This window comes from Amphiura filiformis, chromosome 3 (genome assembly GCF_039555335.1).
Source record: "Amphiura filiformis chromosome 3, Afil_fr2py, whole genome shotgun sequence".
NCBI classification, from domain to species: Eukaryota; Metazoa; Echinodermata; class Ophiuroidea; order Amphilepidida; family Amphiuridae; genus Amphiura; species Amphiura filiformis.
Window position 1 is genome coordinate 47,059,916 of NC_092630.1, and position 12,200 is coordinate 47,072,115.

At 34.6% G+C, this 12,200-nt stretch overlaps 1 protein-coding gene across 1 annotated transcript in view; it reads left to right on the top strand.

Moving 5' to 3' along the window:
- LOC140148622 (probable G-protein coupled receptor No18) overlaps positions 1-8,440 on the top strand; it is a 104,308-nt gene extending 95,868 nt beyond the window's left edge. The window contains 2 exon segments of the mRNA XM_072170639.1: positions 6,351-6,376; positions 6,378-8,440. Of these exon segments, the coding sequence (XP_072026740.1) occupies positions 6,351-6,376; positions 6,378-7,314 (963 nt within the window). The 3' untranslated portion in view covers positions 7,315-8,440.
- Positions 8,441-12,200: the final 3,760 nt, after the last annotated feature.

Below are 12,200 nucleotides of genomic sequence, written 5' to 3' on the forward strand. Positions count from 1 at the left end.
CACCAACAGCGATTTGACGCTTAAACTCGGGACATGTGTATCACAGGTGATCAAAATAAAAGCCCTGTGTAAGCAACTGCAGCAGCAAACTTTCTTCAATTTGTTATGTCAAGTGGGTTGTTGGCCACACTCAGACACAAAAGACTCTACCTTAGGCGCTAAATAAACATGAATGAACTCACTAGGCGATGACATTCCCAACAGGGAATATATCGCTAATTTCCTTATCATAATCCAACTAGCCATATCGGCCTATGTTTCAATAATTGGTCTTTTAACTAGATAATACATGACTTGTATTTTTGTACTGCATGAGGAAATATAGAAACTATTGTTCTTAACTTGACGTATTTAAGTTCAAAATTTACTTCTACTATCGACGGATTTAGGTGTTCACTTTGACATCTGGAGGCTTTCATGGCAGCATAGATACTTATTTTTAGTATCTATGATGGCAGAGAGGTTTTGAATAGATATTCCTCTAAACGATGAAATTTGTGCCTTTGAACCACATTTCGTAAACTCTCTATTAGTTCCTTTGAACTCCCCATGCGTGATATATCCGTTACTTTGGGTGTGGAAGAATTTGCTTACTTACAGTACCCACAAATCTGGCCACAAATCGCAAGTAACATAATTACAACAACCGTAGGTACGTGTCTGATTAAAATACGCCTTTTGCTGACGTCACCTAATTCAATACACTACTGAATGAGTTAGAGAGCTGACACTATGGCTAATGGTCATGCATTTCCAGCAAAAACGTATGTTAACTTCCCAGAGGGGACATTAAATGAATGAGCATCAATGCCGTCTGTTATCTCCGTCGTGTGTGTATTCAAATAGAATCTAAATAATTATACTGATTATTGATTTTCTAAGATTACCTAATCAAATACTCAATGAATTGAAGAAAATATTAAACAATCTATTAAATTTAACAAATTCAGAAATCGAACAAACAAGCGGACCACGCTGACTGAGTATGAGTATTAGTGTACATGTTGTGATCATGACCTCGCTAATCTGCCGTGTACAAAACATACTCCTCTGTGCCGGTCAGTTTAAATTCAGTTCGATTGAAAAAGCAATCATTCAAGGCAGGTCATTGGGTACGTTTTAAATCTCACTTTCCTTTTACGCATTCATTCGTTGACTAGAACGGCCCCAGTGCTGTTAAATTGTCCTTCCTGCAAATATAGAAGCGAATAGAATTGTCACAGACGCCGAAGGCGCAACGTCCGGAAAATTTCATTTCTCTTAGCTCCTTCTGACTCAAGTATACTTATTGTATGTCCAGGTTTAAGATCTTTTATAAGATGTTGAAGACAATTCTTTATGGTCTGTTCATTTTGGCGTTTGCCCCTTTGAAAGTCAAGACTATGATCAATAAAAATAGGATTTCCGACACTGAAAATGTAATTATTTAGAGTGGTTTTTATCTTTGCTTCAACTGTTTTTAACATTATCAGTTGTTTTTATTTGTCCTCGAGATTTGTTGCCTTATTAGATTTTGTTGTTTACATATGAGATCCGCACCAAGGTCACCTTACGACAAATGTGTCAGGTTTTTAGCGGCTTCAAAATAAAACTTTTCAGCAAAATAAACCACAATACAAACTGGTAATTTTCTATTCCTTTAAGCTTTGCTCTTTATTTTAACATTGTATGCACGTACTTTGTATTCGAACAAACACTTAAAATTTGATAAGTCGATATTACATAACTATCCATAGAAAACACAAAATATCTTGCCTTGGATGATTGAGACGCATGGGTATTGCATACAAGATTGCGAGTATGATGTTGAATTGGGGTGCATTACAACTCATCCTGAATTCCTCCAAATGCGCGATACGTCGGGCGTGGAAGAACTTGCTATCAGTTACCCACAGATCGCTTGTATTAAAGCTAATTTAAAAACTTCATAAAACGAACAAAAGGTGGGCCACGCTAGCGGGTAAGGTATGTATGTGATCATGGCATGTACAAATAATTTATTGGTTTTCGAGATTTGTTGCCTTATTGAATTGTGTTGTCTACATTTCCGATCCGTACCAAGGTCAATTACTACAAACTAAATTTGTCAGCTTTTTTATCGGCTTCTAAATAAGATTTGCCAGCAAAATTGACCATAATATAAAATGGCAAAATTTCATTCCTTTCACGCTTCACTCTTAATTTTAGCATTTCATACACGTAATATGTATTCGAACAAACACTTCAAACTTGATAAGTCGATATCACACAACTATCCACAGAAAAACACATATCTTGCCTTTTGATGATTGCGATGCACGTGGCTAACGATGTCGCCTTACGGTGAAGATTCCGTATTGCCTTAACTTGTTCAAAAGTGGTAAGAAAATGATTGTGTCAATCTGTCATAATCATTTGCTTAACTTTCGTTATGGCAAAATCGTTATATAATAAGCAGAAAAGCAAAATCACAACTGTTAATTCTCCCGAGTAATAATTTGACACAAGTAAGTAACAGGCCATGGTCACTGTTACCTTAAACAAGTAAAATTGTATTTTCTTATTACCTGTATATCAAATGAGTTTGCGACAGGTAATCACATCCAAACATTGTCGAGCGAAGTCACTGATGTTGTAAAGATAAGGCATCAAACATTTTCAAGGACATTTGATGCCTTCAAGTCATTCAACTCTCAAAAGGAAATTTGGCCATAAAGAGTTTGGAAATGTCACAAGTTCTAACATGACTTGCTTTTTTACAGCTCGTTAAACAAACCACAAGATATAGGAGGCTACAATACACATGCTTACGACGCCATGTCCATACCTTTGTATGAATGTATAAATGGTCTGCCAAATCTGAAACTATTTGTTTGGTGGCTTCTGAGGCACATAACTATATTATATTGAAATTTGATACGGACGTTTCCGGTAACTTAAGCAGAAAATAAGCAATTGGCATGCTGGTAGAATTAAAGGATTATTTACATAAATCCTAACAAAATGTAAAGCCAACCAAGGATTACTATAGATTTAGACACTAAGTCTGTATATAAATTAAATACTAGTAGTAAATGGGAAGGTACCGTATTGTTTGTATCTACGTCATTTTGCCTATTCAATAATCTCTTAATGCAAGTATTGTATTTACAACGAATGCATATGTGGAGTCTTTCATGGAAGAAACGTCGTTACTTGACAACTACGTTCGTCAGGAAGAAAATGTCTTGATCATTTCGTTCTGGTGCACCAGAACGAAATTACAACACATTGTCTATGGAGCAGTGTAATACACATAATAATGCATAACTCGCAAACGCAAAATCGGAATCAACTGAAATTTTGTAAATAAGCTTTTTTTCGTGGATATCTACTGAAAAATGTCATAAAAAGAGGATGCTAGGATCACGAAATCCTCCTTTAAGATGTCAAAACATAAAATTTTTAAAGTCCTAAAAACTACAATTTATTCTTGTTATGAGAAGCATCATAATAAGAATTCGCCCGACAAATTGGGAGCAGTTCACCGAATGCAAGCTGAATGCAAACTACAATGACAATATTATATAAAGCTTAATGGACCATAGCGCACAAGTTGGCACTTATTTTTGGTTTAAGTCCTTCAATGCCGTTTGAAGTGCTGCCTGTGATTTAAAACAAATACGTAAACAGCAGTGCATTTCTATGACAGTGCCGAGAATTTACAAACGTGAGTGAATTAAAATTGACGCAAATTCCTTCTAACATTACCCTGGTGATTAAACTCTTTAAACAATAAACCGAATTAGTATCACTGTTGTTGATTAGTAAACTTGTTTATTGAAAATGAATCTTATTTGGTGGACGTTTTTAAACATTAGTTTCAATCAAGCGGTACGTCTTTGCGTAATAATACTCCCTTAGCTACTTTTTGTAAATGTGATGCGTTGAAGCGAAAGTGGTCTCTTATCGGAAGAGAATTATTTGCATTCAAAAGTTAATTTATGGTACCTAGGGTATGATGCAGCAGGAACAAAATATTCGACAAAGCGTAATATTGAGTGAGCAGTGTTCTTATGGTCAAATTTACATTTACTGATATGTGACTCACTTTGTTTGATCAAACTATAATGTAAAGTGCCACCTATAGTGGACATTGAACCATCGCTGTAGTTGGTGTTTCCTTACATTCAGGAGGCCAAACCTTAACAGTATCCGTAACATTGTTTATATTTCATTGTAAAATAATCATGACCATCTTGTCAATTCAACTTGAGATGTTTTATATGTTGCTTACATATTTGAATATGGTTTTTGTTTCATTATTAGTTTCACAAATAATTGTGTTTTATTATATCATTTATTTATAGATGGATAGTGAAATGCAAATATGAATTTCTCATTCTATGTAATATTAAATTATGTTTTTGCATGTCAGGTAGATCTATGTGTATGTTGATTGCTGACAACCGATAAATTGAAACTCTAATTGAGTATTTGCACTGTTTGCACTTATTGATTGTTTTTGATATGGGACTGAATCAACTAATATTAAATGCGACAAATGAAGAGAAGCTTGGAACAATTTCATTACTGATTAAGTCATTGGGTTTCATATACATTGTAAAATACTCTTTTTGTTGCCCACATACCATTTTAGTTTAATAAATCTCACTGTTAATCAATTAACCTTTGAAATCCACTTTTGTAGAAAGCTAGAAAAAAAAACACGATAGCATTTCTGTGGTGTGACAATAAAAGTATATTAATCCATATCTCGTGCCTACACATCCACTTGTCAACAATCAATTACTATACTTATCTGGCTCTAGTGAGCTCGCAAGCGTACATCTTATACATGACTGGCAGATATATATGCCAATGTCTTTCATTGAACTAAAAAAGAAGGAATTATCTCTCCGTGGAGAGTACATAACAAACTATAATACATTGACCTGTAAGAAGAGAATTTGGTTGAAGTTCATGCAGTAGTAATCCTTTGAAGAAAAGTGTGGTTTAAATAGTTTATTCCGCATTTGAAATGAAACAAGATATTCCCCTCCCACGATGCTTTAAATTGTGTTAAAAGTTACGCGTTTACGGCTCGTAAGAACCAATCGATATTTTGTTTAATTTACTGTCTGCAGTCAACATTTCTACCCACTTCAAATGATTTCAAACCATACCTTGAATATTTCCACTATTGATATTAATAGGTTTTCAATCCATACAAGGAACCTTCATCATTCTATTACCTCAGACTATTTGATCTTGGTCCTCCAAAAGACTACTTCAAATCATAACTTATGATCCGTATCCGTCAAAAGAATCGGAAAGCCTATGGGGACAGCTACTTGGCAGGTGAAGATGAGAATTTTAAACAAGAACGGATGCACGTGCAACAACTCAGCCAGTTTTTGGCGCAAGTTGAATTTTAAATCAGGTTAAATTTGCAACCTTTCATTCCGACCCTTCCATTCCGAAATATTTTCACTTATTTTCATATTATGACAATTTTATCAATAGTGATCAATTTGCAAAGTAAACGTCAAACCTGGGTACACACTTAAATAAAATCTGATTGTTGTACTACACGAAGAGAATAGAATAGAATAGAATAGCTGCAATCCCAGTAGCAGTAAAAACAGCTGTTGAAGCAAGCACGTGGTGTGGAAACTTTGCTACTTTATGAAGACAACACAGTCTAAAAATACGTAACGCATCGGGATTAAAAGTTTCATCGCAGTAAAATAAATCAGTTTGATTCCCGTAGAGACACGTCATCACGATATGAAATTGGCGGGGTTGAGTGAAATTGCATAGATATTGGTTGCGGAGTATATCTAGTTGCGTTGCAATCGCCCCGTAAGGGACACAAGGTCATATATTAACAGTCATACCGTTGGACTATGTATCATTTAACCTCTTTTATACATATGCTTCTTGGTTGCAATATTTTCCGACTCTTTCGAAAGCTTATTAGGTTAAATGTATAAATCTATAGCGTTAATGTCAAAAAAGCTTATGGGAGAACGAAAAAAATCTCTTCGTCGTAAATACGTGCATATCCAGGATGTATATGTAATTGTATAAATAATACTGTTTTTCCATATCTTAGACTTACACACAAAATGTTACCATTTTAAAAATATTTCCATAATATATCCATAAATTGCTTCCAGCACGCTGATTAATATTTGAAATATGATGGATCCATGACTTGGTAATTTAAGAGCTGGAGGTGAAAGAATTATTGATGTTTTGATTTTCTTTAATGTAAAAGATATTTCAAAACTGTTAAATGCTAAAACGCTTCCGAGCGAGCAAACTGCTACATCTCCACCGTAATGTGTGTAATTATCGAATTTTTATTTATTGTTTTCCCTATACAGATTCGTGGCCAATGGGGATTTGGATTGACTATGTGTGATTTATCTCTCATTGGACGTGATGCTATGCACCGCCTCAATACTCCACCTTTGTGCCATCGCAGTCAACAGATTCCTCGCCGTTACTTTTCCTCTTCTTTTCTCAAGGGATCGCACTAATTCGCGCTCCAGAATCTTAGGAACAATTATACCTGTGTGGGTAGTGTCTTTTTGCCTAACAATCCCTTTGGGTGTACAAGGATTGATTAACCCTGACTTGACACTTCAAAATCATGGACGTGATTGTGGCTATTTCGATAGAACATTTATCATTTACTCCTCTTTGGGATCATTTTATGTGCCTCTAGCCATTATGGTGGTGGTGGACATTGGCGCTGTTAGAAAACTTCGTGGTCGTAAATCCGCATTAAAACAATTCTCAGAACCGTCACCCAAAACGCCTATTCAGGCAACTAGCTCCAATACTCCGTTATCTGAGGCTGATGCAAATGGCTTGCAACAAAGTAATGGAGCAGCTATGAGAAAAAAGTCCATGAGAATTACGTTTAATCCTGGAAGACGAGGGACAAATGCAGGAGGGGGAGGAAGCACTGGGTATGGTAGCACCAATGTGGAAACAATACAATCTCGACAACATATGATAGCTAGTAAACGTGAACGCAGAGCAGCTAAAACTCTCGTTCTTGTATTTGTGTGCTTTATAATCTGCTGGTTGCCATTTTTCATGATCCATTTAACAAGTGGAGTGTGCGCCACTTGTGAGGTACCCGTTGAACTCTTCCTCGCATTTACATGGCTAGGTTACATTTCATCTGCAGTGAACCCTTGTATATACACGCTTTTCAATTTGGACTTCCGTCGCGCTTTCATTCGAATAATTACATGTGACAGGCGGCCTAAGCGAACTGTAAGGCAGGTTGAATCTTCAACCGCGCATACAACTTTTCGTTCTAGTGTGAGATCCTGACTAGGCCGCAAATCGAATCGCCCCCGCCAAACTATGGTAACAGCTGAAACAGGAAACCTCTAATTTTCGCTTCCAATATAACTCTATTGAAACTGCTACAAATATATTATATGTATACTAGACCGAGAGGACTTGGACGGACAGCTCAAGAGTCCAAGCGGATACTTTTATATTTCCTTTATTAAAAATATGAAGTATGTATTATTTTGTTTAACAACGTGATCAAGAACCATAATCTAATTGCGTGACCGTAATACGTAAATAATAACATGATTATATGACAAGAATGCTAGTTGTACTTTGACGTTCGCGGCGGGCCCGCATTAACCCCTGACCAAACATCACGCCAAAGGAAGATTTTTAATCATTTTCCTTCATTCTCCTAGCTAGCCTTTTTTACGTGTTCTCATTCTGTTTAATTCTGAATTGTTGAAGGTTAATCATATTCAGTTTACAAAATACTCTTTAAATTCCCCTGCCGAAATGCATTACTTACACTTATCCTCTTTTCTGATTTAAGTTCAAGGCTTACTTAATTCTGTCGGCTACTTTCTGATTTTGCATATAGCTCTTAACATTTGTATTCCTTTATTTGCATATCTTCTCTTTCATATGATATTACTTTGCCATGAACAAATAACACTCTCTTGTTGATAGATCGGAAGCTCAAAGTCAGATACCAAGCATACCTAACGATTACTCAATCAGTAACGTAATCCCAAATCCTTTCTACATGTTGCAAACTGAACATCTAATTTAATCTATAATTGGAACTCGTGATACTTTTACGCTCGCTCAGGTCAGTTCGTAGTATAACTATCTATTTGTACCCACAGCATAGATAGTATATTTCCTTCCCATCATAACTTAGTGTCACTATAAACATAACCAATGCATAACACGTAGTGTTGAAAAATTTAGACAATAATGCTTTAACTGCTCTTTGAGATCACTAGTATTGTTGTAATACGCATTAATGGCTATGCTGATGAACAATTACCATCCCATTTAGCTAAATGGGCTATTCCAGAAAATTGATGCACATCCCCTATAAAGGAGTTCGGAATTCCGGACTTTTTGTCCAGTTGTGATTGTTAGAAATCCAGACTCATGTCCAAGTGTCATAAAAAGCAGAAAACTAGTTCAAAATCAGAAATCCTCAATTTGAGAGGTCATTTCGGACATTTCCATGATTTTTCCTTCATTTAATTGGATTTTCAAGCTTTTTTAATTGACAGTAGCAACTGGAATTCCGGTCGTTTTCAGAAAGCAGACTTGGAAATCCAGACATTTCTTTGATTGAAAAGTTACTCCTTTATAGGGGTGGGGTGTGCACTTATTTTCTGGAATATCCCAATATAATCAGACTGCATGTGTTAGTACAATTGCAGCAATGCATCATGGGAAGGCATGATTGATCTGTACCTATCGTCCTCTTAAGTTAAGTGATAAATAAGGTAAGCGTTTGTTCGTGTAAACGATAAAGCTCTAAATGTCTATCAAAACAGATTACAGTGTGCAGACCAGAGTTTCAAACTATATTTCAAATAAAGTAGTATTTCATTTAAAGCATTAATATACACTACTATAAAGTGGCGAGGAATAAAGATACATTCATTAGTATGACTGATATGATTTTGTTGACGTGCAAACATCAAAAGTTCTTTTTTGTCATTTGTACCACAACAAAATCATATTAAGTCAATAACCTCTAAATATGCATCTTACGAGTACCAATTTATATTATCCCAGCAAACACAAAACGTTTTTGACATCATTCGTCAAAGGTAAGAAAAGGTTGCCATAAAACGTTTAAATGTCGGGTTATATAAAGGGTATATAAAGGGTATAAAACGTTTTCATATCATTCAAAAACATTTTTTGAATGATATAAAACTTCCTGCAAATATTCTAGCATAATTTTATTTGAGTGTTGACAAAATATGTTTGCAAAAATATTTTTACAATAACATTTTAAAAACATTTTAAAAATATGTTTGTAGTGTGTTTTCATACATAACGTTTTAAAACGTTTTCATGAGCTTTATATAATTCACCATTTAATGTTATTAAAACGTTTTTACCAAAACCAAAAACCCGAAATATAACCTTTTTAAAACGTTTTAAAAACATTTTGTGTTTGCTGGGATTCTAGGTGTCTGATCGAAATAGATTACTACCCTAAGTTGACAAATATCAATATTTAACGTAGACTTACATGCTAAATAAAGATGTTTTGATATAAACAACATTTCTTTGGCAACATTAATGTTGCACTTTCTTTTATCAATTTGCAATGTTAATTTAATGGCTATATATTATAGCGCGATGTATCACCAAAGATCATATCAAACCACGTATGTCAATATATCCTACAGATATGTGAAAGTGCAACGTTAAAAGCCTCGGGTAATTTTTCTTTCTTATGTTATTCTTTAATGTAAGGTACAAAGTATCTCTGAGGAACCGATGTTATCGGACTGTAACCACATTAAGCATAATCATTATCTATAATCTACGTAACAATGATATATGTATAAAATGTATGACAATTGACAAACCAATCTGTTGTTGCTCGTTAGATACAATATTGACCTCTGACTACGACGGAAAGGATGGTGGGGGGGTAGATTAAACGGGCGCTTTTCATTCTATATCTATAGCGCAATATTTACGCTGTGGAGAAAGGAGAATTCAAAAATATCTTAAGAATAACAATTTTGTGTTCCTCATAATCTCTCAAAAATAGCATGTCTCTCCCATTCCTCAAACTTTTACATTTACAATTTTGAATACGCATTCTATCCCGGAAAAAAAGGTCACCCTCAAATTTTTCTTGGAAAACAACCTACCGCTGATTGATCTTCTGTGAAAACTAGTGGTGGCGCTAATTCAGGTTGCGATGGTAATTCAAGACGGGAAATGATTAGAGTATTGCGCATGATGTTTCTGAATTTGTCCGTCACTACACTTTCGCAATTGTCAACGCTCGCGTCCTAATCGCATACAGCTACTGAGATGCTGATATTTCAAGATCCACAAAGCCAGTCGAGTCGGTAGCAAAATATTGTAGTCAATTCAGATATAGCTTAATTCAGTTTTATTAAGATTCAAAAAGCGCCCCGTAATCATGGTTTAAATCAACCTCTATGTTAGTTTGGTGCTATGTCATGCTTACTCATCGATTATGTAAAACAATTCCTAAGATATATGTCGCTAAAATTTGTATTTTTGTTTTATCTAAAACGTACCATATTTTTTTTTCTATAGTCAGACAGAATGAATATTGAATATCACACATTTATGAGAACTTTTGCAGCCTGTCATGATTGTACTTAACATAACTGTGCCCATAATTAATAGCATTTTAAATTTCTCCTTTATCTCATAAAACTAAAATTAAACGCTATTGTTAATAAGAAGATCAAATTTGATTACCCCGGTAATGACCGTCTTAAGGTTGTTTGATCTCGGGTACAAAATGTGATTGAGAAGGTGTTCTTTTTTAAATACGGTCATATCTTCAGCAAGATGCTGTTCTTCTTATAGCATACATAATCAAGATGTAACAACAAAAGCGTAAGACTCATCTAATATTCATTGAAAGAAAACCTTTTATACATCCATAGGCATATCGGGTTGAGAACCAGAAAGGATTCCTTTGTGAGTTAAGGCTTTCTGGTTCTTATGCAATTCTTTTAAGACACCACTTTATTCCTTTAGTAGAATTCTGTTATCTTGTAGTCCTTTTTGTTTTGCGTGAACAGGTGAAGGGTGCTCAATATTATCAATGTCTAGTTTTGAATTAAGCTATAATTCTACACTTTATAGGCCTATTCAGTGATTTGCTCATTCAGAAGATCATGAAAATCATCAATATTCTGATTTTGGGACCTTGTTAATAGTGTTATAGACAATAGATGTGCTAATATAGCCTGCTAGCGTTAAGCAGAAAGCCGTGTTTTAAAGACAAAATAAGACATTTTACATGAATCTATAATTTCTCTACATAAGTAGAGAAATTAACTCTATGTAATTTAATGGGGCTTCAACTTTTTCAATACTTCAATACTTCATTTCACAATGCCTAATTACATTTTGAATGATTTATCGTTCACTTTTATTTTTTACTTCTTCGCTAGGATCACTGAATGGGCCTATGACATCATGTTTTTCCAATGTAATGTTTGATATTGAAGGTTTACAATAGAAATGAAGAGTAAATAATTTTATATAATAACAGAAATGTATTATTTTTTATCTTTTTAAACACATTTATAAACATCAAGTATTGCTAATGTAATTGTTTTCATATTTAAAAGCAGGCAGACTAGACCGTAATAATTATGCTTTATTTGTTCAAAAATTAAACGTTCTTGTTTAAAGGGTATAATTGCTCGGACAACATCATATCATTGGCAAGCTAATATTATGAAGACAGTGAAAATGACTCCTTTTTTGAGAACATAAAGTCGTTTAAAATTGATATTCCGCAAACACCAACTGTAAGCGGTGAGTTCCTTCGAAGGAGACAGATTTGACCTAGAAACTAGTGTGATGTCATGAATGAAGTGTGCCAGCTTTAAGAGAATGGACTGTCAACACTCCCAATGCACAGAACGTATACTGTTTATGTTATCAGAAAAAACTATGAATCAAGTATTACAAATCTAATGGTTTTTACACATATGGATAAAATCAGACCGCTGCTTTATTATATATTAGTAAATTGTGACATTACAATTCATGTGTATATGTGTTGATGAGAAACTATTTGGACTAAAAACGATTTCTCGTGGTCGAGCATTATACACATGACTGAAAGAGCTCATCGAGGGCGCAAGTGTATGTAACATGACTCTTCATTTACTGTGACGTCATCAGTT